Below are 26,535 nucleotides of genomic sequence, written 5' to 3'. Positions count from 1 at the left end.
CACACTTAGGCAGGACCTAAGCCACAAGGTCCTTGCCAGACGTCTGAGTTCGCCCAGACTCGAAAAAGGTGCTCATCTCCCCCTGCTCACCCTCATCTAGGCTTCTACTGGCAGTGCCCAGACTCCTGCTGGGCCCGCCCTGCTCTTTCTGCAGCTCCGCCCCTGCTCCCAGCCACCCAGCACCGCCCTTCTCTCCCTCCCCTTTCCCCCTTCACCCAACCCCTGGGGCCACCGCCAGGTTCCTCCTCCCGCTGGCGCAGAGCTGCACCCACCTCAGGGACTATATAAGGGCGGTGCTTGAGCTGTGGGCATTGTCAGATCCCCAGCACCTCCCAGGCAGCGAGCAACGGGTGAGGTCCGGGCACCAGGCCCATTAGGGAAGTGGGACAGAGCCAGTGGGGCTTGCTCAGGACTGGGATATGCCAGCTGCCTACTCCTGGCTCCGCCCTGGCCTTCGGTGGCCTGGGTACCCGCCGCCCCTGCGCTTTTGCTGGGATTGCTGCCTGCACCTCTGGGACTGGTGTCTGCACTGCTCATCTGAGTGGGAGTCGACCCGGAAACAGCCCCCAACCAACACCCTAATCGGGGGCTCTAGGGCTGCCTCGCTTGCGAAATACTGGGCGCCGCCTTGTGGCTGAAAGCCAGAGCCAAGCCTGAGATCAAAATATTTTTATTCCTTTCTCAACTCCCTGCCTCCCTGAGCAGTTTGGGACAGTTTTTAGGCAGCACCAGGGGGCATAGCTTTTCAGTGCTGCAGAGGGGGAAGGGAAGGAAGGAGGGAGCGTAGAAGAGGGAGGAAAGGAGGGATGGAGGGAGGGAGGGAGGGAGGACAGGACGATGTGATCCTAGAGGTTACTTTCCAATAACAACAGTGATAATTCAATGTATTACTTACAGGGAAGCAGCTAGCACCACTATTATTCTTCCTTGCCCATCTCTGTGGAAACAAGCTCTGAGAGGAGTCAGGATTGGTAAGTGGGCTTCTGATCTGAGGTGGAAAGCCAGTCACCTGCCCCTGAGGGGTGGGTGTCAGAGAGGAATCTTGGCCCCTGCTCCTGGTGGGCTGCACCCCAACCCTAAGGCCTGTTCTGGGTTTTCAAACTCTCACATCATCTACCACCCTCAGGACTTGGGACACTTCACCTCTCTAAACGTTAGCAACTGAATCTTGAAAATGAGGAAAATTGATCACTGCTGAAATTTGCTTTAATGTGGAGTGGGTAGCTATGATTTTCTAATAGAAAATTATCATTTCAGGGAAAGGGTGGGAATGTGTGTGCTCCCCAACTAGTAGGAAAGGCCCAGTCCTGGCTGCTGAGTCTGCAAGTCAGAGCCCTCTCGGCTCCCTGGGTCCTGGCCCTGGGTCGCTGATGGATCCTTGTCCAGTTCCCACTTGTGTGCTCATGAGACAGTGCTCTTTCCTCCTGAGAAAAGAAAAGGAAGTACAAGTTTCCGGGTGTTTCAGGGTGAGGGAGACGTGGAGAAATGTCGCTGCCATATTTGCTGGTGTGCTAGGCCTCTGTCCTGTGTTGTAGCCTCACCATGGAGCAGCTGAGCTTGGCCAACACCCGGTTCGCAGTGGACCTCTTCCGCACCCTGAAGGACAGCAACCCCTCTGGGAACATCTTCATCTCCCCCATGGGCATTTCCTCAGCGCTGGCCATGGTCTTTCTGGGGGCCAGAGGCACTACCGAGGCACAGATGTCCAAGGTCAGCAGAAACTAACAAAAGGAGTCTGGGTTCCCTGCAAGTCCCTCCTAAAATGGTGTGCCTCTGAGCTCTTAAAGGGAGCTTTAACACTGTGCTTGTGTATTCCACAACTACACACGATGAGGCCAGACTTTCAGAAAAGCTCCAAGAGCAGTTCATTCATATGCAGGCTTTCACTCATGATTGAGCTTTTACTGAGCACGTACTATGCGCCAGGCACTGTTTTCTGTTTGGCTGAGGATACAGCGGTGAAGAAAGCTATGAGAGCCCTGGTGGTGTGCTGCTTCTCTTGCAGTGGGCAAATCTTTGAAGGCATCTCCTCTCACTTCAGATTTTTCACTTTCTGTTTTGCATGCAACTCGCTACTCATTAATAGATGCCTGCTATGTAATGTTACCTTTCAGCACAAAATAACACAGGGAATGCACCACACTGGAGAAGTTGGCGGTGTTTCCTTTTTGAGGGAACAGGCCCCCATGTGGTTATACACTGTTGAGACCTAACCCTGTGACTGGCACAAGTGCCTTTGTGGGTAGGAAGCACTGAAGCAGAGGAAAGAAGTGAGGTATGGGCACTGCAGGAGCAGGGCCAAGCCCTGGGTGGTATGGCAGGTCCCTGTTACAGGGAGAAGAAGCAATAATGCCTGGCCTTCCACCTGGTCTTCATGGGTACTGAGTGCATCACTTTGTTGAATTCTGAGAGGGCAACTCTAGCTCTCCTTGAAGTAGGGGAAAGATTACAAGGTGCCAGTAACTGGTCAAGGTCCGGCCTTGAATTCAAGTTTATCCATCTTTTCCAGCTGCAAATCTTTTATTTCAGCATTTTATGAATAATCAGTGGTCTTTACCGCTGCACACATGAAAGCACTTTTTTATTTCCCAAAACCCACTTTTTATCTTACCCCCTGGGAATAATGATTAGTTGCTTCTTGCAGGGCAATGTCAGCTTCTATTGTGAGGTTTATCCAGGGACTCTATTATCTCAGCAAAAAATAGTTTTAAGGGTTCCCATGCTTTTCCATTAAAGCAGATCTATCATCACAACTTTGCAAACATTCCCTATCTTGGTGAGTAACTGGACTTTATATATTGTGTAGGTTTATTCTTTGTGTGTTAAAATAAGGACCCAGCCCAGGACTCATAAAACCATGAAGGGATTCTTGATTTGTAATACGAAAAGTAAACTTTTGCTGAATGTTAAGTTTATAGATGTTATTTTTAAGTTACTGAAGCTGTTAGTGTAGTTTAAAAATCCCCTCAATTCTGTAATATCTTTGTGCTCCCACATAGGGGATGATTCTTAATTTTACTGTTTATTTCTGAGAACTTGCAGTAAAACACTAATTGATACAGAATTTATATATGAAGATACCAGTTATGATTTTCTTTGGAGTAAAAGCAGACATAGATAAATATTTAGCCTATTGACCACTTACATTCAAAGTAATCCTATCTAATAAAAGAGAAACATGGTAATTGACGTACAACCGCTACCCTTCCTATTGGCTAATCAGGGCGATATGCAAATTAACTGCCAGTCAAGATGGCGGCTGGCATCCAGGCAGATTAAACTGAACATGAGGCTTGCTTGCTTCAGTGACGGAGGACTGCAACAATCCACGCCTGCCTTGCCGGCCTCTAAGCCTGCAGTTTAAGAAACATAGTTACAAATATAGAAGCTAAACAAAACCCAAGAAACCAGCTTTCAGCGAGCTGGGATCTCAGAGCTGGAGTTGATACAGAGTTTCGATTATAGAACCTAAACTAACCAGATACCTGCTTTCAGCAACTGAGGCCTCAGAGCTGGATCCAGGCTAAAGCTGGCCCAGAATAAATTTAAAAAAAAAGAAAAAAAGGAACAGTTGGGAGCTTCTGTAACCCACCAGCCTGAAAACAGCCCTCAGCCCCTCACCCAGACTGGCCAGGCACCCCAGTGGGGACCCCCAACCTGATCCAGGACACCCTTCAGGGCAAACCAGCCAGCCCCACCCATGCACGAGGCCTCTATTCTATATAGTAAAAGGGTAATATGCCTCCCAGCACCGGGATCAGTGGAGCTGAGAGGCCTCCTGCTACCGGGATCAGCGATACGGGGTGCAGCGCCCAAACACCCTTAATTCCATGTGGCTCTGTGTGTGACAGGAGGCGGGGCCACAACCTCCCTATAGGCCCTGCTCTTTTTCCTGACAGGGGAAGGTGCCCCAACCCCCTGATCGGCCCTGCTCTGTGCCTGATAGGGGGGAGCTCCCCACATCCCTGATCGCCCTGCGGCTCTGTGTGTGACAGGGTGCGGCACCCCAACCCCCCCACCCCACGGGCCCTGCTCTGTGTGTGATGGGGTAGAGCCATAACCTCCCCATCGACCATGCCCTGAGTGTGACAGTGGCGGCACCCCAACCCCCTGATCGGCCCTGCTCTGTGTATGACAGGGGGCGGTGCCCCAACTCCCCTATCGGCCCTACTCTGTGAGTGACAGGGGGGAGCTCCCCAACCCCCTAATGGGCCCTGCTCTGTGCATGACAGCTGGGAGCTCCCCAACCCCCTGATTGGCCCTGCTCTGTGCGTGACAGGGGGTGGCGCCGCAACCTCCCCTTTGACCCTGCCTTGAGTGTGACATGGGGCGGTGCCCCAACCCCCGAATCGGCCCTACCCTGAGCGTGACTGAGGGTGGCATGGCAACCTCCCAATCCGCCCTGCTCTGTGCATGGTAGGGGGTGGCGCCCCAACTTCCCAATCGGCCCTGCTCTGAGCCCGACCAGGGGCTGCACCTAGGGATTAGTCCTGCCCTCTGCCACCCGGGAGCAGGCCTAAGCCAGCAGGTCGTTATCTCTTGAGGGGTCCTAGACTGCGAGAGGGCACAGGCCGGCCTGAGGGACCCCCGCCCCCTACCCCGAGTGCACAAATTTTTGTGCACCGGGCCTTTAGTATAATTATAAAAAGTGAAATAAAAAGAGCTTTTAATGTATTTATGTCTCACAAAGTGATACATTTTAGATTCTTTATTTTTTTGTTCTCCAATGAAAGTTTAATAAAATATTGGGCTGGGAATTATTGATAATTAGTAATAAAAGCATTAATTTAATTTGATAGAAGCAAATGTCAAGGAATTCGTTTCAAAATAAATGGCTATAGAAAGAATGCTTTCTCTATTTTAGACGCTTCACTTCGATGCAGTTAAGGAGATTCATTCAAGTTTTCAGAGTCTGAATGCTGATATCAACAAGCGCGGAGCTCCCCATATTCTGAAACTTGCTAATAGGTTGTACGGAGAGAAAACCTATGAGTTCCTCCCGGTGAGTACTTTACATTCACATTCTAAAACTGACGAAACAGTGCAGACATTTTCCAGCACAATCAAGTCACAGAAGTCAGTTTTTATTTTTATAAACATTCAGAAAAAGGTACAGAATTTAAACAGATGGCAGTATCTCCATTAATGATTTGATTTCATTTGATAGTCTTCACAGGAAAAGATTGACCCCGGCTCTGTTACCAACTCAAGAATGAATTCTGTAATTCACTTCCAAGAACAATCAGTGTATACTTATTTATGAAAATGTTAGGCAAAGGTCAGAAAAGAATTGGTAAATTTCTTTTCTGTACACCAAAACTACTGAACTGTACACTTAAAATGATTAAGGTGGTAAATTTAGTGTTATGTGTTTTTTTTACCATAATGTAAAAAGTATAAGGGTTAGAATATTTTTGTCACAATGAAATTTATGTCTTTTAGGACAATTTGTACTGCTGTTAAGGAATTTAGAAAACCATTTCTGTATGTAGTAGGAGTTACTCCTGTTTTGTGTTTTTTTTTTAAATGTTTTTTTTTTAACCTTCTTTATTTTAAACAGGAGTTCTTAGCTTCAACCCAGAAAATGTATGGTGCTGAACTGGCCAGTGTAGATTTTCAGCGAGCCTCTGAAGATGCAAGAAAGTTGATAAACGAGTGGGTCAAAGGGCAGACTGAAGGTGAGAGAGCGGGCCGAATGTAGGCATTCATTACACACTGGCTGTTCCTTTCCTCCTTCTACTTTCCCGGCCTGCAGATGATTCCCTGCCCTTTTCCTCTGCCCTCACCCTCTCGCTGGGGCTGAACTCTGCCACTGCCCAGTGCCAGACAGCCTTTAAATGTGGGAATTCCTCAAAGTAGGAACTTCAACATGCTTTCACTGAAGCAGCTAAATATTTTCCCATAATTTCACCAAACCACATTTTAAAATTAAAACTAACATTGAATGTAGGATAAAAAAGATAAAGCTTTGAGAAAAATCCATCCTGGCCCAGATTATGGAAAAGAATCCTATATAATAAAAGTATAATATGCTAAGTGTCGGGTCATCTGGTCAGTTGTCTGTTCAACCAATCAGAGGGCAATATACTACTGATATGCTAAGGCAACTCAACCACTCACTATGATGTGCACTGTTCACCAGGGGGCAGACAGTCAACCAGTCAACCAGTCACTATGATATGCACTGACCACCAGGGGGTAGACACTCCAGCCAGTAGGTTAGCTTGCTGCTGGGGTCTGGCCAATCTCGACTGAGCGAGATGGGACAGACATGTCCTGGCACCCTCCCACGGTCCCTTCCTGGCTGGCAAACCTCCCTCATCACTCCCGTCCGCGATCATGCACCAGTGGGGTCCCTTGCCCAGGCCTACACCCTCTCAGAATCTGGGATCACTCAGGGAATGTCGGAGAGCCACTTTTGGCGCGAGCCTGCTCAACCCAGGAGCTTCCCCTTGGTGGTCAGTGCACTCCAACAGGGGAAACACCCCTCAGCCAGAAGCCGGGCTCACAGCTGGCAAGCACAGCAGTGGTAGCAGGAGCCTCTTCCGCCTCCGCAGCAGTGCTAGGGATGTCCCACTGACGACTTAGGCTGGCTCCTCACTGAAAGTCGGTGGTCCCTAAGCCACCAGTCAGACATCCCCCAAGGGCTCCCAGACTATGAGAGGGTGCAGGCCGGGCTGAGGGCCCCCCCCACCTCGTGCACAAATTTCATGCACTGGACCTCTAGTCTATAAAAATAAAAGCATAATATGTAATTAGACTGGACACCTTCTAGACAATCTTCAGGACGAAACCGTGGTGGCTGAGGCTGAGCCCCTGGCACGAATTTCATACATCGGGCCTCTAATATTCTCATACTTGTGACACAAACTGCTGTGGCCATAAGTATTTTGGGAAATGCTTTGTCCAAGCTGTCAGGGGTGCCTCCATCTCAGGTGTTTCTCCACCCCACTGCTTCTAACCTTGTCTAGGTCTGAATCAAGGCACCTACCCAACACCTGTCTCCCATCCAAGGCATTATTCATGGCCCTGCTGTGGTCACAGGGGTACTGGCGTTTTGAGGATTAACTGTCCTAGTCTTTGGTTATCTGTTAAAATGTTTTCTGTGAGAGCAGCTTCCACTTTGAGGCTTTGAAGAAGTGACTTATTGAAAACTAGATGGCCAAGATAGGAAATTCGTGCACGGGGTGTAGGGTCCCTCAGCCCAGCCTACACCCTCATCAATCCAGGACCCCTCTGGGGATGTCCAACTGCCGGTTTAGCCAGATCCCTGCAGCAATCAGACATCCTTCTCACAATCAAGGACTACTGGCTCCTAACCGCTCACCTGCCTGCTGCCCTGATCGCCCTAACTGCTCTCCCCTGCTGGCCTGATCCCTCTAATTGCTCTCTCCTGCCTGCCTAATCCCCCAAACTTCTCTCCCCTGCCTCCCTGATCCCCTAACTGCTCTCCCAGGCCTGCCTGATAGCCACTAACTGCCTCTGCCTTGGCCCTGCCACCATGGTTTTGTCCCGAAGAACATCCTAAAGGTCATCCGGAAGATGTTCGGTCTAATTAGCATATTACCCTTTTATTAGTATAGACTAGAGGCCCGGTGCATGAAATTCGTGCACTGGAGGGTGGGATTCCCTCAGCCCAGCCTGCCCCTCTCACAGTCCATGAGCCCTCAGGGGATGTCCTACTGATGGCCACAGTCTGGCAGCAGAGGCTTGGAGCAGGTGTCCTGTGTGTGCGTGTTTGTGTCTGTCTGCTAGGGCCTGCCCCCAGCCATGCCAAGTAGGCTTGAAGCAGTTGCCGTGTGTGTGTGTGTGTGTGTGTGTGTGTGTGTGTGTGTGTGTCTGCTGGGGGCCTGTCCCCAGTCACACGATGGAGGCTTGGAGCAGGAGCCCCTCTGTGTTGATCTCTCCAGCTCCTGGCCTCCACTGCATGTTGTACTCTCCCTTGAGCTATGGCCAGGATGGGGGTGCTGCTTGCAAGCCGGGCTTTCTTGCTCCCAGATCGCCATAGTGACCCAGGAGCAGGCCCAGCTTGGAGCTTCCCACAGGCTGGGCTTGCTCTCCTGCCCCCAGATCCCCATGGCGACCAGGGAGCAGGTCCAGCTGGGGGCTGCCGGCAGGCCAGGCTTTCCTGCTCCCGGATCACCATGGCGACTGGGGAGCAGGGAAATTTGGGGGCTGCCCACAGACCGGGTTTGCTTTCCTGCTCCCGGATCAGGCCCAGCTGGAAGCTGCCCTTAGGCCAGGCTTGCTTTCCTGTCCCGGATCACCATGGCAACTGGGGAGCAGGCAAAGTTTGGGTATGCCTGCAGGCTTTTCTTGCTTTCCTGTTCCAGAATCAGGCGCAGCTAGGGGCTGCCTACAGGCTGCTCTTTTCTACTTACCAATGGTTGGATCATCACAGCGACCCAGGGCCCAGCAGCACTTTCCTGCTCTCCAATAGTCATAGGGTCCCAGCTGGGGGTGGGGCTTAGCAGTGTGGGGCTTAAGCAGCACGGGGGTCCCGGCTGGGGGCTCAGGTGGCACACAGGGGTCCCGGCTGGGGGCGGAGCTTATGCCCCACTGCCCAGGGCTGCACATGGGGCCTGGATGGCAGCTCGCACTGTCCCACCCTGCCTGTAGTATAAGATAGAGGCCAGGTGCACGGGCAGGGGCTGGCTGATTTGCCCTGAAAGTGTCCCGGATCAGGGTGGGGGTCCCCACTAGGGTACCTGGCCAGTCTGGGTGAGGGCCTGAGAGCCATTTTCAGGCTGGAGGGCAACTTAAACTCCCAGCCTCTCCTTTTTTTCTTTTCTTTTTTTTTTTTTTAATTCTGGGATTTATTTACCTTTTATAGCTGTCACTGGAGCTGAGAGCCAGCTCCAGCTCTGAGGGCTGAAAGCAGGTTTCTGGGTCTGTTTGGCTTCTATAATTGAAACTCTGTTGCCATCACAGTAGCTCTAAGCTCTGAGGCCAAAGTAAGCTGAAAGCAGGTCTCTGGAGCTTGTTTAGCTTCTATAGTTGCAACATAGTTGCTTAGAGTGCAAGCTCAGAGCCCAGCAGCGGCAGGGGGGGAACGTTGGCTTCCTCCATCACTGGTGCAAGCAAGCCTCCTGTTCGCTTCAGCTGCGTGGCGGCCGGCCGCCATCTTGGTTGGCAGTTAATTTGCATATCGCCCTGATTAGCCAATGGGAAGGGTGTCAGGGTTATGGTCAATTTGCATGTTTCTCTTTTATTAGATAGGATCATTTTCATGAAAAAATATCTTTTATGCCTGCCAAAGAATAGCCATTCAAAGAGAAGGCTCATTGTTTCTCATACAATGCAAAAAAGATTGTCCTGTTTTTAGCTTTTAAACCTTTTAGTTTTATTTACAGTCAAAACATACTGGTAGGGCTTCCCAAACTTAACACATTAATGGGTATTAAATAAAAAATATGAATTTGAATTGCATTTCAATGCAGTTCAAGAATGGGATGCTAATATGTGAATTTTTTAAAAAACTTACTTTATTTCTTTAGGGAAAATTCCAGAATTGTTGTCTGCAGGCATGGTTGATAATACAACCAAACTTGTGCTAGTTAATGCCATCTATTTCCAAGGAAACTGGGAGGAGACATTCAGTAAAGAGGCCACAACTGATACACCATTCAGATTGAATAAGGTGAGGTGATATAATTATAAAATTGCTCCTTGCTCTAAGAGAATGCAGATAATACTGTGAGTGACTTGGTTTTTTCAACTGTTCAGAAAGACACAAAAACAGTGAAAATGATGTATCAGAAAAGCAAATTTCCATTTGGCTACATCAAGGACCTTAAGTGCCGGGTGCTGGAGCTGCCTTACCAAGGCAGGGACCTCAGCATGGTCATCCTGCTGCCAGATGACATCGAGGACGAGGCCACAGGTCTGAAGAAGGTAACGGCTCCCACTCTCATGCTTCATGTTTCCTTCTAACAGGTCGGTTCAGACTGTGTGTATGTGGTGTGGTAGTAGGTCATCAATGTTTGCTACTCTGAAGCCCTAAGATTAACTTTCCAGGGACTGTCAGTGAACAGTTGTGGTGGAGACATAAGAATCTATATGAAATTTAACATGTCAGCAGCAGCTCACAGGAATTTTCTTAAATGAACTTTAGAGGAAAGTGCAGTAAAATTAGAATCGTTTTATTAAAACAAATTTATTAAAATTAAAAATCCCAAAACATTTATACTAGGTAGCTTCAACTTGTACAATGGGATCCCATTATTACACTGCTCCTTCTCATCACAATTCATATAGACTGTGAATTAAATTTCTAACGGCTACGTGGTAGAAAAGACCCATATGACACATTAGCTTGAAAGCTAAGCCTATTTTTTCATATGAACTTTGTATGATGTTTCTATTCTATTTCAGTTAAAGACAAAGTATTTCTTGTCAGGCTAGGACTAGGTAAAACTGTGAAGATTATGGTTTTTCTTTAGTGTCTCTAGCCTGCTGTGTGCTTTTTCTCTACCCTCTCCCTAACCAAACTTGTTATCAGGAAGAGGTCCAATATTAATTATTGGCATGTATAAAGTATCTAATAAAATCAGTATGATCCTTCCTTTAATTGTATTTTATTATTTGTCTCTTCTCTGATTATAAAGAGAAATTCTCCAGCCTCATAAAGGAGATAATCAGCATCAGTAGAACAAGGGGAATGATGGGCCCATTCTAGTCCAATAGTAGTAGTAATATGCTAATGATAATAGTTGACATTCTTGTGGCTCTTACTAGTACTCTGTGACAAGTGCTTTGCATACATTAAATCATTTATTGCTCACAACAAGGCTATAAGGAAGCTACTATTATTAACCCTCTCCCAATTTTAGATGAGGAACTAGTCCCTTTTCTTTTTTTAGCCAGAAGCTAAATCTATTAGAGATTACTTCAGCACAGTGAGTTCACATATAACCACAGTGATCAGTAGGGTTCAGAATAAAAGAAATAGAAGAAAAATTTTGAGTTTTACCTTGCATCAATCAACCAGTTAAAGCTTTAACAGCCATCATGGCCTACCACAGTAATCCAGTGTGGCAGGGGTTTAGGAAAGCCTGGGTGGATGGATGGTTGGGTGGGTGGATGGATGTGTATTAAAGCATCTGATGTCCAAAGTCCCTGTTTCTTGGGCCTTTGATGGCTTGGACCACAGCTCTGTTCTATTATCACCAATTGCTGAAAAGAAATGAAATCCTCCGAATGGAATCTATTTTGGCACAAAACATGAAGGACACTGATTAGGAACTGATAACATGAGTCCATTCATGTAAATAATGTGTATTGCCTTGCTTACGTGGAATAGTTCTCACCTCTTCTTTTGCCCTTTCTCCTTTCAGATCGAAAAACAATTGACTCTGAAAAAACTGCATAAGTGGACCAAACCTGATAATCTGCGTTCCATTGAAGTCAACGTGCACCTGCCCAGGTTCAAGCTGGAAGACACCTACAACCTCAACTCTCACCTGAAAAGCCTGGGTATAGAGGATCTCTTTAATCCCAAGGCTGATCTGTCTGGCATATCAAGAGCCAGAGATCTTTTTATATCAGAAATTATCCACAAGTCTTTTGTGGAAGTTAATGAGGAGGGCACAGAGGCAGCGGCTGCCACAGCCGTAATTGGATGCGGTTGTGCGCTTATGCCAAAAACTGAAAATTTTGTGGCCGACCATCCATTCATTTTTTTCATTCGACACAATCCCTCAGCTAACATCCTGTTCTTAGGCAGACTTTCTTCCCCTTAGAAACTGTGGAAACCCAAGGTCAAGCTCAGAGATGTATCTCTGGCCCTTTCAAAGATATATGAAAATTATATATCTTCTACAATAAATGTACCACCCCTCCCCCCCAAAAAATCTGTAACTTCCTTTCTAATGTCAGCTCTGTTGGCTGTTTACACCCATTAACTTTGGTATAGGTATCTATTTTCCTTTCTTTATATTGAAAAATTGAGTGATTGCTTTTGAATCCACCAAGCAGATATGTAGACTCTTGACACTATACTAAACGAAGAAACTGCTGTACTCTCGATAGCCATGAGAAAAATTACAGTACTGTAGTTTGTTTCACAGATAGACTTCTGGAAGCTATGATAGAGAGAGACTGTCATTGTTGAAGGGAGGCTTAAAAACAGACATTCAATTGAAATATAGGAGAGCAGCCCAATTAAGAGTTGGATTATGAAGATAAATTTGCCTTGGCCAGTGTTTCTGATCCTTTGTTTTACAGGACTAGTATTCTATTATAGCCCCTCTGATTTCAAATGATTAAAGAGCTTCTTTTCCTTTATCCACTTGGTTTGTAGTTTGTGTGGGGTCACAAGGAGTGAAGAAGTGTCTTATCTTAAAAGATGCCATGAAAGTACAAAAGAGAAGTGAAGTAGGAGGGACTGTTAAGCTAGACAGGGTGTAAAAATCATACTGTTACCTGTTTCTTGTGTGTGTTCTGATAAGAGCTCTTGATTTCCATCGTCTAGTCCAGATTGTGATAGCAATGGGATGGCTTTATGCAATACTGGATCGGGGAGGGTCTCTGTGATCATTACAAACCTTAATTAAATGCACTCCTTGGAATGGGGCTTGAAATGCTGCATTTTCTTGCTCCCACAAAGCTGGTGGGCTGGCTAATAATGTTTCCCAAGATTCTGCTAGCCAGACTGACCTCAGTCCTCTTCTTGTTTCTATCTGATCTCCGAAAAGAGAGGACTAATGGGGCTCTTGGACTGACAATACTGACATCCATGATGATAGTCAGTGACTCAATGAAAGAAAAAGAAGATTTTAGCAAATCTGTTAGCAAGCTTTCCTTCCTTTTTTCCTTTGAAATGCCCACTGGCACCTTCAATTTTGAAGGTTCTCTCATGTATAGGAAAAACAAGAAAAGCAAGTCACTGCATTCTGTAATCCTTCTCTTTAAAATCTTAGGCTAAAATCTACTCTGTGATTTAGAGTAAATTGTGCTAATCAGGTAGAAACTGAACTGCAGGGCCCCATGCAACTCTGCTCAAATCCTTTTCATATATAAGGGAGCAGGCTCATGGACTACAAATACATCATTGAAGGTTAAAACAAGTAGTAAATTTCAGAGCAGAAACTAGAATTCAATAAATATTTTATGTGGAGAACATCTAATTTTTTACTGCAATGTGAACTAGGTAACTCAGATCTTTTAACACACACACACACACACACACACACACACACACACACACACAAAACAAACCAAGCAAGCATGCGCTCAAAGGCAGGGGAGCTGCCATGATTATGAAGTACTCAGAAATCCTGAGGTGGTAGTTTAGAGTAGGGGCACTATTGGCTGGGCCTGTCCGAGTTTGATAAAGGAGCTATTTGAGAGTGTGGTCACTGAATTTATATCAAAGGTACACTCCCAGGGGCATCAGGGGGCCATTCGCTGTCTCTGGGAAATAGCGCTGGTAGAAGCACTCTCTCCAGGATCAAGGCCCCGACTACCAGAACATGGAGAACACAGAAAATAAGAAAAACAGTCAGTACAATCCCCCTTGCTTTCCAAAGAGAACACTCCCCTGACTTCAAACCCTATAGCAGGGGTAGGGCAACTCCTGGCACGCCTGCCAAACATGGCACGCCAGTAACTTTTGCTGGCACGCGAAACCCTCTCTTATAATCTTCCATTTACAATTGTGAATCTTTGTTCTCAGTGATGAATTTTGTTAAGTCTCATAATACAAGTAGCCTGATGGATGAAAGTAGTAGCTCGTGCATATCTCTGAAGGTCACGAAATATAAACCTGATGTAAAATCTTTGTCATCAGTGATGCAGCAGCAAAAGTCCCATTGACAATATCAAACGGAGTCAGAAAGTTTTCTGTCGGACTATCAGTGTACATGTATACATTAAAAAATAAACGTATTTTTTATCATCATATACTGTGTTTTTGTTGTTCAAATGAATTTTATTATTTCTTCAAGGTTCTTCACATTTCTTAAGAGATATCAAGTAGGCATAACATTTTCTCCAAAAATTAGGGTTGGCAACCAGAAGAATTTTGAGTCAGAGATTGTACTGGTTTTGGCACGCACTCACAGGTTGCCCACCCCTGCCCTATAGGTTAGTTCTGCCTGTTTTGAACTTTCTATAACCAAACTACACAGCTTTCTGTGTCTGTTCTTTCATTCAAGAGTGCAGCTGTGAGCTGCATCCGTGTTGCTGTGAATTGCTGTAGTTTGCTCATTTTTCTTACTGTATATTATTCTGTTGTATTTATTAGTCTGTTCTTCTGCTGATGGGCATTTATGTGGTTTCCAAATGCGGGTCTAATACATAGCATGTTGTTATGCACATTCCTGTACATGTCTGCAGGTGCACGTGCTCACATACATTTCATTCCTGGATGGGAGCTCGGGTAAGCTTGTGCTCATTTGGTAGATATACCAAACACTGTACCTTCCTGAGTGTGTAAGTATCTCTGAGCTTTTATTGTGGCCATTTATATTTTAAATTCACAAGGAGAACACTCCAATGTTATTTGACAGAACAGTTACTTTGCCTCCACATTAGGGAGTAAATGTATTGCTTGATTGATGTATAATGATTAATTTTGTCTGAACCTTATATACAGTATACACATTGACTTAGGAAATGGCTTTATTTTCTATTTAACCCAGATTGCCTACTCCAGGTGAGCACAAATACAACATGGCAGGAGAAAAAATAAAATTCAGAAAACTTTTTCTTCAACTACTGTGTCTCATATTTTTATTTAACAACTTCTCAGAGCAGCCTCTCTTTCCTGACTTTCTCACATTGACCTCTTTGAAGAAACCAGTGAGTGGTGCTCTGGTTCTGTGAGAAATGGTGGAGAGCTTACCAGATCTGACCAAACCACTTGAATTTAGCAATAAGTGGCTTTCAATAAGTGTTGGTTTCTTTATTTAATATACTATAAGTCAGTCTAAAATCTTCATTATTAAACTCTTCCTGCTTAAGAAAAAAACCTATGAGGAGTATTTTTATCACTCATTATTGGGCCTTCCTAGACCCTTTTCATGATGAACAAGTTCTCAGAGTAAATAACAAACAAACAAAAATCTACAATCCCTTTCACACTATATTATCCATACTAACACACACACACACACACACACACACACACACACACACACACACTAGGGCTTTTTCTTGGTTGCTCTTTCATGTTGAGATTTGTAAGAAAACAGGGGACAAGTTCAATGAATGCAGAATTATTTCAGACCCTCAACCACTACAAATTTTGGTGAAGTTACATTCCCAGACATTTAAAGTGGGAAACCAACAAACGACCCACAGAAATAGTGGTGTTGCCATCACTGTGAGAAGAATATGGGCTAAATTCATTTTGGTTTTAAAGATAGTGACATCAAGGTTGTTGTTTGGAACTGGGGAACCTGAGAAAGAAGATACCTACCAAAGACTCTTGGTGGCTAAATAGACTCAAATTTATAGGACAGACCCTTGCAGCCATTTCTATAGGAGGAGAGGAGCAGGGGGTGTGCGGGCTCACCAGGAGGGCACTTCAAGGAGAAGATTGCGCTGAGCTGCCTGCCTGCACTGTGTTCCTGCATCTGAGCCAGCCCTTAGAAAGGAGTCCTGAGAATATATTTCAATCTTTAAGACTGAGGCTTTCCCATTCAACTGGAACTGTGCACTTCTATCCTTATCAGCATTTTCACTAACCAATCAGAGCAGCTCCATTCTGACCAATCAGGACAGTGCTTCTCAGAGCAATGAAACTTTGAGAACTTGGAGTCTTCCTTTGCATGAGGATGGACCAACCAGAGACCAGGTGTGGGGACTTCTCTCTATTTAAGCCAGCTTCTTTCTGGCTCTGGGAGCACACTTTCTCTTTCCATTCAAGATTGTTTCCTGGAGAAACAGGAAGAGGGAGATGGGAATGGAGCAGGTGGAGCAGACCAGAGCAGAGCAGACCAGAGCGGAGCAGAGAGCAGAGCTGGCTAGCCAGAGGGCCACCTTGCCACCTGCTGCTTCATGCTAGTAACTGAGCTGTATCACAATTGAACTGTTTGCACTGAATAACGTTTCCTTCTTCACTGCACCCTAAATTGGGGATTTCTGGTGACATTGAACTGGCACCAATGACCATCAGCTGACAAAACAGAAACACAGAAAAACAAAACCGATTGGGAGTATATAGATGAGATTCAGAGGGGCTAGTTTGCCCTGTAAGAGGTGCTACATTACGTCATCTCAGTGATTCACACTTAGGCAGGACCTAAGCCACAAGGTCCTTGCCAGACGTCTGAGTTCGCCCAGACTCGAAAAAGGTGCTCATCTCCCCCTGCTCACCCTCATCTAGGCTTCTACTGGCAGTGCCCAGACTCCTGCTGGGCCCGCCCTGCTCTTTCTGCAGCTCCGCCCCTGCTCCCAGCCACCCAGCACCGCCCTTCTCTCCCTCCCCTTTCCCCCTTCACCCAACCCCTGGGGCCACCGCCAGGTTCCTCCTCCCGCTGGCGCAGAGCTGCACCCACCTCAGGGACTATATAAGGGCGGTGCTTGAGCTGTGGGCATTGTCAGATCCCCAGCACCTCCCAGGCAGCGAGCAACGGGTGAGGTCCGGGCACCAGGCCCATTAGGGAAGTGGGACAGAGCCGGTGGGGCTTGCTCAGGACTGGGATATGCCAGCTGCCTACTCCTGGCTCCGCCCTGGCCTTCGGTGGCCTGGGTACCCGCCGCCCCTGCGCTTTTGCTGGGATTGCTGCCTGCACCTCTGGGACTGGTGTCTGCACTGCTCATCTGAGTGGGAGTCGACCCGGAAACAGCCCCCAACCAACACCCTAATGGGGAGCTCTAGGGCTGCCTCGCTTGCGAAATACTGGGCGCCGCCTTGTGGCTGAAAGCCAGAGCCAAGCCTGAGATCAAAATATTTTTATTCCTTTCTCAACTCCCTGCCTCCCTGAGCAGTTTGGGACAGTTTTTAGGCAGCACCAGGGGGCATAGCTTTTCAGTGCTGCAGACGGGAAAGGGAAGGAAGGAGGGAGCGTAAAAGAGGGAGGAAGGGAGGGATGGAGGGAGGAAGGGAGGGAGGGACAGGACGATGGGATCCTAGAGGTTACTTTCCAATAACAACAGTGATAATTCAATGTATTACTTACAGGGAAGCAGCTAGCATCACTATTATTCTTCCTTGCCCATCTCTGTGGAAACAAGCTCTGAGAGGAGTCAGGATTGGTAAGTGGGCTTCTGATCTGAGGTGGAAGGCCAATCACCTGCCCCTGAGGGGTGGGTGTCAGAGAGGATGCTTGGCCCCTGCTCCTGGTGGGCTGCACCCCAACCCTAAGGCCTGTGCTGGGTTTTCAAACTCTCACATCCTATACCAGCCTCAGGAATTGGGACACTTCACCTCTCTAAAAGTTAGCAACTGAATCTTGAAAATGAGGAAAATCAACGACTTCACTGAAATTTGCTATAATGCGGAGTAGGCAACTACGATTTTCTAATAGAAAATTATCATTTCAGGTGAAGGGTGGGAAATGTGTGTGCTCCCCAAGTGAGTAGGAAAGGCCCAGTCCTGGCTGCAGAGTCTGCAAGTCAGAGCCGTCTCGGCTCCCTGGGTCCTGGCCCTGGGTCGCTGATGGATCCTTTTCCAATTCCCACCTGTGTGCTCATGAGACAGTGCTCTTTCCTCCTGAGAAAAGAAAAGGAAGTACAAGTTTCCGGGTGTTTCAGGGTGAGGGAGACGTGGAGAAATGTTGCTGCCATATTTGCTGGTGTGCTAGGCCTCTGTCCTGTGTTGTAGCCTCACCATGGAGCAGCTGAGCTTGGCCAACACCCGGTTCGCAGTGGACCTCTTCCGCACCCTGAAGGACAGCAACCCCTCTGGGAACATCTTCATCTCCCCCATGAGCATTTCCTCAGCGCTGGCCATGGTCTTCCTGGGGGCCAGAGGCACTACCGAGGCACAGATGTCCAAGGTCAGCAGAAACTAACAAAAGGAGTCTGGGTTCCCTGCAAGTCCCTCCTAAAATGGTGTGCCTCTGAGCTCTTACAGGGAGCTTTAAACACTGTGCTTGTGTGTTCCACAACTACACACGATGAGTCCAGACTTTCAGAAAAGCTCCAAGAGCAGTTCATTTATATGCAGGCTTTCACTCATGATTGAGCTTTTACTGAGCACGTACTATGCGCCAGGCACTGTTTTCTGTTTGGCTGAGGATACAGCGGTGAAGAAAGCTATGAGAGCCCTGGTGGTGTGCTGCTTCTCTTGCAGTGGGCAAATCTTTGAAGGCATCTCCTCTCACTTCAGATTTTTCACTTTCTGTTTTGCATGCAACTCGCTACTCATTAATAGATGCCTGCTATGTAATGTTACCTTTCAGTACAAAATGACACAGGAATGCACCACACTGGAGAAGTTGGCGGTGTTGCCTTTTTGAGGGAAGAGGCCCCCATGTGGTTATACACTGTTGAAACGTAGCCCTGTGCCTGGCACAAGTGCCTGTGTGGGTAGGAAGGCCTGGAGGAGAGGAAGGAAGTGAGGTATGGGCACTGCAGGAGCAGGGCCAAGCCCTGGGTGGTATGGCAGGTCCCTGTTACAGGGAGAAGAAGCAGTAATGCCTGGCCTTCCACCTGGCCTTCATGGGTACTGGGTGCATCACTTTGTTGAATTCTGAGAGGGCAACTCTAGCTCTCCTTGAAGTAGGGGGAAAGATTACAAGGTGCCAGTAACTGGTCAAGGTCCGGCCTTGAATTCAAGTTTATCCATCTCTTCCAGCTGCAAATCTTTTATTTCAGCATTTTATGAATAATCAGTGGTCTTTACCGCTGCACACATGAAAGCACTTTTTTATTTCCCAAAACCCACTTTTTATCTTACCCCCTGGGAATAATGATTAGTTGCTTCTTGCAGGGCAATGTCAGCTTCTATTGTGAGGTTTATCCAGGGACTCTATTATCTCAGCAAAAAATAGTTTTAAGGGTTCCCATGCTTTTCCATTAAAGCAGATCTATCATCACAACTTTGCAAACATTCCCTATCTTGGTGAGTAACTGGACTTTATATATTGTGTAGGTTTATTCTTTGTGTGTTAAAATAAGGAACCAGCCCAGGACTCATAAAACCATGAAGGGATTCTTGATTTGTAATACGAAAAGTAAACTTTTGCTGAATGTTAAGTTTATAGATGTTATTTTTAAGTTACTGAAGCTGTTAGTGTAGTTTAAAAATCCCCTCAATTCTGTAATATCTTTGTGTTCCCACGTAGGGGATGATTCTTAATTTTACTGTTTATTTCTGAGAACTTGCAGTAAAACACTAATTGATACAGAATTTATATATGAAGATACCAGTTATGATTTTCTTTGGAGTAAAAGCAGACATAGATAAATATTTAGCCTATTAACCACTTACATTCAAAGGAATATAATTATAAAAATTGAAATAAAAGAGCTTTTAATGTAATTATGTCTCACAAAGTGATACATTTTAGATTCTTTATTTTTTTGTTCTCCTATGAATGTTTAATAAAGCACTGGGCTGGGAATTATTGATAATTAGTAATAAATGCATTAATTTAATTTGATAGAAGCAAATGTCAAGGAATTCGTTTCAAAATAAATGGCTATAGAAAGAATGCTTTCTCTATTTTAGACGCTTCACTTCGATGCAGTTAAGGAGATTCATTCAAGTTTTCAGAGTCTGAATGCTGATATCAACAAGCGCGGAGCTCCCTATATTCTGAAACTTGCTAATAGGTTGTACGGAGAGAAAACCTATGAGTTCCTCCCGGTGAGTACTTTACATTCACATTCTAAAACTGACGAAACAGTGCAGACATTTTCCAGCACAATCAAGTCACAGAAGTCAGTTTTTATTTTTATAAACATTCAGAAAAAGATACAGAATTTGAACAGATGGCAGTATCCCCAGTAATGATTCAATTTCATTTGACCGTCTTCACAGGAAAATATTGTCCCTGTCTGTGTAACTAAAGCAAGAGTGAATTCCATAATTCACTTCCAGGAACAATCAGTGTATACTTATTTATGAAAATGTCAGCCGAAGGTCAGAAAAGAATTGGTAAATTTAATGTGACACCAAAACTACTGAACTGTACACTTAAAATGATTAAGGTGGTAAATTTAGTGTTATGTGTTTTTTTTACCATAATGTAAAAAGTATAAGGGTTAGAATATTTTTGTCACAATGAAATTTATGTCTTTTAGGACAATTTGTACTGCTGTTAAGGAATTTAGAAAACCATTTCTGTATGTAGTAGGAGTTACTCCTGTTTTGTGTGGTTTTTTTTTAATGTTTTTTTTTTTAACCTTCTTTATTTTAAACAGGAGTTCTTGGCTTCAACCCAGAAAATGTATGGTGCTGAACTGGCCAGTGTAGATTTTCAGCGAGCCTCTGAAGATGCAAGAAAGGTGATAAACGAGTGGGTCAAAGGGCACACTGAAGGTGAGAGAGCGGGCCGAATGTAGGCATTCATTACACACTGGCCGTTCCTTTTCTCCTTCCACTCTCCCGGCCTGCAGATGATTCCCTGCCCTTTTCCTCTGCCCTCACCTTCTCGCTGGGGCTAAACTCTGCCACTGCCCAGTGCCAGACAGCCTTTAAATGTGGGAATTCCTCAAAGTAGGAAGTTCAACATGCTTTCACTGAAGCAGCTAAATATTTTCCCCATAAATTCACAAAATCACATTTTAAAATTAAATCTAACATTGAATGTAGGATAAAAAGGATAAGCCTTTGAGGGAAATCCATCCTGGCCCAGATTATGGCCCAGATTATTATATTAATAAAAGGGTAATATGCTAATTCGACCAGATGTCTTCTGGACGTCCTTCCGGACTAAGCTGCAGTGGCTGTGAGGGCTGAGGAGGGCTGGCAGCCATGGCGGCTGTAGTAGCAGCCTCAGCAGCAGGGTTATGGGGGTGGCGCCTTTCCCTGATTGGCCTGGTTGCCTCCCACAGGAAGCGGGCCTAAGCCATCAGTAGGACAACCCCTGAGGGCTCCCGGACTGTGAGTGGGGGCAGGCTGGGCTGAGGGGACTGCCCAGTGCATGAATTTTCATGCACCAGGCCTCTAGTCCTATATAAAAGCCTAATATGCTAAGCGTTGGGTCATCAGGTCGGTCGTCTCTTCAACCAAAGCATAATATGCTAGTGATATGCTAAGGCCACCCAATTGCTCCTTATGCTATGCACTGTCCACCAGGGGGCAGACGCTATGACCAGAAAGTTAGCTTGCTGTTGGTGTATGGCCAATCAGGATTGAGCATAACAGGCTGGACACGCTCTGGTGCCTTCTCCTGGTCCCTTCCTGGCAGGCCAACCTCCCGCATCTCTCCCCTGCCCCAATCGTACACCTGTGGGGTCCCTCGGCCTTCCGTATGCCCTCTTACAATCCAGCACCCCTTGGGGGATGTTGGAGAGCTGGTTTTGGCCCGATCCCACTCAATGCAGGAGCTGCTCCATGGTGGTCAGTGCATTCCCACAGGGGGAGTGCCACTCAGCCAGAAGCCGAGCTCACAGCTAGCAGTGCTGCGGCGGTGGCAGGAGACTCTCCCGCCTCTGTGGCAGTGCTAGGGATGTCTGACTGACAGCTTAGTCCCACTCTCTGGATTGTGAGAAGGCGCTGGCCAGGCTGTGGGACACCACGTCCCTCCTGCCAGTGCACGAATTTTGTGCACGGGTTCTCTAGTCTATAATAATAAAAGCGTAATATGCTAATTAGACCAGATGACCTTCCAGATGAAGCTGCAGTGGCAGTCACCGAGGTAGCCGCGGCAGCAGGCACTGAGCCCCTTGCACGATTTTCGAGCATTAGGCCTCTACTATTCTCATACATGTGACACAAACTGCTGTGGCCATTAGTATTTTCGCAAATGTCTTGTCTAAGCTGTCAGGGGTGGCTCCATCTCAGCTGTTTCTCCATTACAACTTTCTCTAACCTTGTCAAGATCTGCTTCAAGGCACCTACCCAACACCTATCTCCCATCCAAGGCATTCTTCATGGCCATGCTGCGGTCACAGGGTAACTGGTGTTTCAGAGGACTAACTGTCCTAGCCTTCGGATATCTGTGAAAATATTTTCTGTGAGAGCAGCTTCCACTTAGAGGCTTTGAAGAAGTAATTTATTTAAAAATCATTTTCATCAAGAAATATTTTTTATGCCTCCTAAAGAATGGCCATTCAGAAAAGAAGGCTCATTGTTTCTCATACAATGCAGAAAAGATTGTCCTGTTTTTAACTTTTAAACCCTTTAGTTCGTTTACTTACAATCAAAACACACTGGAAGGGCTTCCCTAACTTAATACATTAATGGGAATTAAATAAAAACTATGAATTTAAATTGCATTTCAATGCAATTGAAAAATGGGATGCTGATATGTGAATTTAAAAAAAAAAACTTACTTTATTTCTTTAGGGAAAATTCCAGAATTGTTGGCTGCAGGCATGGTTGATGATATGACCAAACTTGTGCTAGTTAATGCCATCTATTTCAAAGGAAACTGGCAGGAGAAATTCAGTGAAGAGGCCACAACCGATACTCCTTTCAGATTGAATAAGGTGAGGTGATGTAATTATAAAATTGCTCCTTGCTCTAAGAGAATGCAGATAATACTGTGAGTGACTTGGTTTTTTCAACTGTTTAGAAAGACACAAAAACAGTGAAAATGATGTATCAGAAAAGCAAATTTCCATTTGGCTACATCGAGGACCTTAAGTGCCGGGTGCTGGAGCTGCCTTACCAAGGCAGGGACCTCAGCATGGTCATCCTGCTGCCAGATGACATCGAGGACGAGGCCACAGGTCTGAAGAAGGTAACGGCTCCCACACTCATGCTTCATGTTTCCTACTGATAGATGGATTCAGACTGTGTGTATGTGGTGTGGTAGTAGGTCATCAATGTTTGCTACTCTGAAGCCCTAAGATTAACTTTTGAGCCACTGTCAGTGTATGGTTGTGGTAGGGGATGTTTAAGGATCTATATTAAATGTAACATGTCAGTGGCAGCTCACAGGAATTTTCTTAAATGAACTTTAGAGGAAAGTGCATTAAAATTAGAATTATATTATTGAAACAAATTTATTAAAATTAAACATCCCAAAACATTTATACTAGGTAGCTTCAACTTGTAGAATGAGATCCCATTATTACACTGCTCATTCTTATCACAATTCATATAGACTGTGAATTAAATTTCCAACAGCTATGTGGTAGAAAAGACCCATATGACACACTAGCTTGAAAGCTAAGCCTATTTCCTCATATGAACTTTGTATGATGTTTCCATTTTATTTCAGTTAAAGGCGAAGACATTTCTTGTCAGGCTAGGACAAGGCAAAACTGTGAAGAATATGGTTTTCTTTAGTGTCTCTAGCCTGCTGTGTGGTTTTTCTCTACCCTCTCCCTAACCAAATTTGTTATCAGTAAGAGGTCCAATATTAATTATTGGCATGTATAAAGTATGTATTAAAATCAATATGCTCCTTCTTTTAATTGTATTTTCATCTTTGTCTCTTCTCTGATTATAAAAAAAATTCTCCAGTCCCATAAAAGAGATAATCAGCATCAGTAGAACAAGGGGAATGATGGGTCCATTCTAGTCCAATAGTAGTAGTAATATGTCAATGATAATAGCTGACATTCTTGTGGCTCTTACTAGTACTGTGTGCCAAGTGCTTTGCATACATTAAGTCATTTAATGCTCACAACAATGCTATAAGGAAGGTACTATTATTAACCCTCTCCCAATTTTAGAAGAAGAACTAGTCCCTTTTCTTTTTTTAGCCAGAAGCTAAATCTATTAGAGATTACTTCAGCACAGTGAGTTCACAGATAACCACAGTGCTCAGTAGGGTTCAGAATAGAAGAAATAGAAGGAAAATTTTGAGTTTTACCTTCTATCAATCAACCAGTTAAAGTAATGACAGCCATCATGGCCTATCACAGTAATCCAGTGTGGTAGGGGTTTAGGAAAGCCTGGGTGGATGGATGATTGGGTGGGTAGATGAATGGGTAGTTGAAGCCTCTGATGTCCAAAGTCCCTGTTACTTGGGCCCTTGATGGGTTGGACCACAGCTCTGTTCTATTATCACCAGTTGCTGAAAAGAAATGAAATCCTCCAAATGGAATCTATTTTGGTACAGAACGTGAAGGAAACTAATTAGCAACTGATAACATCAGTCCATTCATGTAAATAATGTGTATTGCCTTGCTTTTGTGGAATAGTTCTCACCTCTTCTTTTGCCCTTTCTCATTTCAGATCGAAGAACAATTGACCCTGGAAAAACTGCATGAGTGGACCAAACCTGAGAATCTGAGTTACATTGAAGTCAACGTCCACCTGCCCAAGTTCAAGCTAGAAGAGAGCTACAACCTCAACTCTCACCTGGCCAGTCTAGGTATAGAGGATCTCTTTAGTAGCAAGGCTGATCTGTCTGGCATGTCAAGAGCCAGAGATCTTTTTATATCAAAAATTGTCCACAAGTCATTTGTGGAAGTTAATGAGGAGGGCACAGAGGCAGCAGCTGCCACAGCCGGAATTGCCAACTTCTGCATGCTCATGCCAGAGGAAAATTTTGTGGCCGACCATCCATTCATTTTTTTCATTCGACACAATCCCTCAACTAACATCCTGTTCTTAGGCAGACTTTCTTCCCCTTAGAGACTGTGGAAATCCAAGGCCCAGCTCAGACTTTATTACTGGCCCTTCCAATAGTTATAGTTTTCATATATCTTCTACAATAAATCTACCACCCCAAAAGGAATCTCTAATTTCCTTTGTAATGTCAACTTTGTTGGCTGTTTACACCCATTAACTTTGGCATAAGTATCTATTTTCCTTTCTTTATACTGAAAAATTTAGTGATTGCTTTTGAATGCATCAATCAGATATGTAGATTCTTGACAGTGTAGGAAACTAAGAAACTGCTGTACTCTCTTGATAGCCATGAGGAAAATTATAGTACTGTAATTTATTTCACAGATAGACTTCTGGAAGCTATGATAGAGAGACAGTCATTGTTGAAGGGAGGCTTAAAAGCAGACATTAAATAGAAATATAGGAGAGCAGCCCAATTAAGGGTCGGATTATGAAGATAAATTTGCCTTGGCCAGAGTTTCTGACCCTTTGTTTCACAGGATTAGCATTCTGTTATAGCCCCTCTTATTTCAAACAATTAAAGAGCTTATTTTCCTTTATCTGCCTGGTTTATAGTTTGTGTGGGATCACAAGGAATAAAGAAGTAATTGTCTTATCTTAAAAGTTGACATGAAACTACAACAAGAGAAGTGAAGTAGGGGAGACTGTTAACCTAGAGGGGGTGCAAGGATCACACTGTTACCAGCTTCTTGTGTGTTTTCTGATAAGGGCTCTTGATTTCCATCATCTAGTCCAGATTGTGATAGCAATGGGATGGCTTTATGCAATGCTGGGTCGGGGAGGGGCTCTGTGATCAATATAAACCTTAGTCAAATGCACTCCTTGGAATGGGGCTTGAAATGCTGCATTTTCTTGCTCCCACAATGCTGGTGGGCTGGCCAATTATGTTTCCCAAGATTCTGCTAGCCAGACTGATCTCAGTCCTCTACTTGTTTCTATCTGATCTCAGAAAAGAGAGGACTAATAGGGTTCTTGGACTGACAATACTGACATCCATGATTATAGTCAGTGGCTCCATGAAAAAAGAAAGAAGATTTTAGCAAATTTGTTGACAAGCTTTCCTTCCTTTTTTTCTTAAAATACTTACTGTCACCTACAACATTTAATGTTCTCTTAGCTATAGGAAAAACAAGAAAAGCAAGTCACTGCATTCTGTAATCCTTCTCTTAGGGCTCTTATGCTAAAATCTACTCAGTGATTTAGAGTAAATTGTGTTAATCAGGTAGAAACTGAACTGCAAGGCCCCATGCAACTCTGCTCAAGTCCTTCTTTTTATATATGAGAGAACAGGCTCATGGACTGTAAATAAATTATTGAAGGTTAAAACAACTAGTAAATTTCAGAGCAGAACCTAGAATTCAATAAATATTTTTTGTGGAGAACATCTAATTCTTGTAATGGTGAACTAGATAACTCAGACCTTTTAACACAACCAAAAAACCAAACCAAGCAAGCCTGAGCCCAAAGGCAAGGGAGCTGCCATGGTTATGAAGTACTCAGCAATCCTGGGTAAATTGGTGACTATGGAAACTGGGGCCACTTTTTCCCAGTTCAAGGCCAGGCAGGCAGAATTTTGGCCTGTCAAGTATGGGGGTCCCATTGTGACCCTGTGCTTTCATTTGGCAACATTAGAACTACACTCTAGGAGTATGACTGAAACAGCACAGAATGCAGCCCTGATGTAAGTCCTTGGACAGTCCCCCAAATTCCAGTCCCTGGAACTGGATTACATCTATTCTGGTTTGCTACTATCCAGAGGCATATGGAAAAAGCAAACAAAAATCATCCCTATGGAAAGATTACCCATAAACCTCAAATCCTACATAATAGAAGCCTAATATGCAAATTGTCCCCTTGGGTGGTGTTTTGACTGGGAGTTCTCCTGGGAG

General features: G+C 45.1%; 2 protein-coding genes across 5 annotated transcripts; both read left to right on the top strand.

The window, feature by feature from the left end:
- The first annotated feature begins 192 nt into the window (after nucleotides 1-192).
- On the top strand, nucleotides 193-25,183 carry LOC132230655 (leukocyte elastase inhibitor-like). 2 transcript variants are annotated; one of them, XM_059688430.1, is made up of 9 exons: nucleotides 204-350; nucleotides 898-971; nucleotides 1,536-1,710; nucleotides 4,865-5,002; nucleotides 5,561-5,678; nucleotides 9,498-9,640; nucleotides 9,727-9,894; nucleotides 11,337-11,759; nucleotides 24,668-25,183. In XM_059688430.1, exons 3-8 carry the CDS (start codon nucleotides 1,543-1,545, stop codon nucleotides 11,739-11,741), a joined length of 1,140 nt encoding a protein of 379 aa, XP_059544413.1. In that variant the 5' UTR covers nucleotides 204-350; nucleotides 898-971; nucleotides 1,536-1,542; the 3' UTR covers nucleotides 11,742-11,759; nucleotides 24,668-25,183. The 2 variants fall into 2 exon arrangements, with proteins under 2 accessions (XP_059544414.1, XP_059544413.1); XM_059688431.1 differs by lacking the exon at nucleotides 898-971 and having other exon boundaries at nucleotides 193-350.
- Nucleotides 16,428-24,748, top strand: LOC132230656 (leukocyte elastase inhibitor-like). 3 transcript variants are annotated; one of them, XM_059688432.1, is made up of 8 exons: nucleotides 16,532-16,580; nucleotides 17,129-17,202; nucleotides 17,771-17,945; nucleotides 19,622-19,759; nucleotides 20,317-20,434; nucleotides 22,406-22,548; nucleotides 22,635-22,802; nucleotides 24,248-24,748. In XM_059688432.1, exons 3-8 carry the CDS (start codon nucleotides 17,778-17,780, stop codon nucleotides 24,647-24,649), a joined length of 1,137 nt encoding a protein of 378 aa, XP_059544415.1. In that variant the 5' UTR covers nucleotides 16,532-16,580; nucleotides 17,129-17,202; nucleotides 17,771-17,777; the 3' UTR covers nucleotides 24,650-24,748. The 3 variants fall into 3 exon arrangements, with proteins under 3 accessions (XP_059544416.1, XP_059544415.1, XP_059544417.1); XM_059688433.1 differs by lacking the exon at nucleotides 17,129-17,202 and having other exon boundaries at nucleotides 16,428-16,580; XM_059688434.1 differs by lacking the exons at nucleotides 16,532-16,580; nucleotides 17,129-17,202 and having other exon boundaries at nucleotides 17,751-17,945.
- Nucleotides 25,184-26,535: the final 1,352 nt, after the last annotated feature.

Source organism: Myotis daubentonii, chromosome 3 (genome assembly GCF_963259705.1).
Source record: "Myotis daubentonii chromosome 3, mMyoDau2.1, whole genome shotgun sequence".
Taxonomy (NCBI): Eukaryota; Metazoa; Chordata; class Mammalia; order Chiroptera; family Vespertilionidae; genus Myotis; species Myotis daubentonii.
This window is presented reverse-complemented; position numbering and strand designations above follow the sequence as displayed.

Bases quoted from the DNA above. Each gene is read 5' to 3' on its own strand.
- LOC132230655 (XM_059688431.1), top strand. From the start codon at position 1,543: ATGGAGCAGCTGAGCTTGGCCAACACCCGGTTCGCAGTGGACCTCTTC. The intron at 1,711-4,864 runs GTCAGCAGAAAC...TCTCTATTTTAG, and splicing joins CCGAGGCACAGATGTCCAAG to ACGCTTCACTTCGATGCAGT. The intron at 5,679-9,497 runs GTGAGAGAGCGG...TTATTTCTTTAG, and splicing joins GGTCAAAGGGCAGACTGAAG to GGAAAATTCCAGAATTGTTG.
- LOC132230656 (XM_059688433.1), top strand. From the start codon at position 17,778: ATGGAGCAGCTGAGCTTGGCCAACACCCGGTTCGCAGTGGACCTCTTC. The intron at 17,946-19,621 runs GTCAGCAGAAAC...TCTCTATTTTAG, and splicing joins CCGAGGCACAGATGTCCAAG to ACGCTTCACTTCGATGCAGT. The intron at 19,760-20,316 runs GTGAGTACTTTA...TATTTTAAACAG, and splicing joins AAACCTATGAGTTCCTCCCG to GAGTTCTTGGCTTCAACCCA.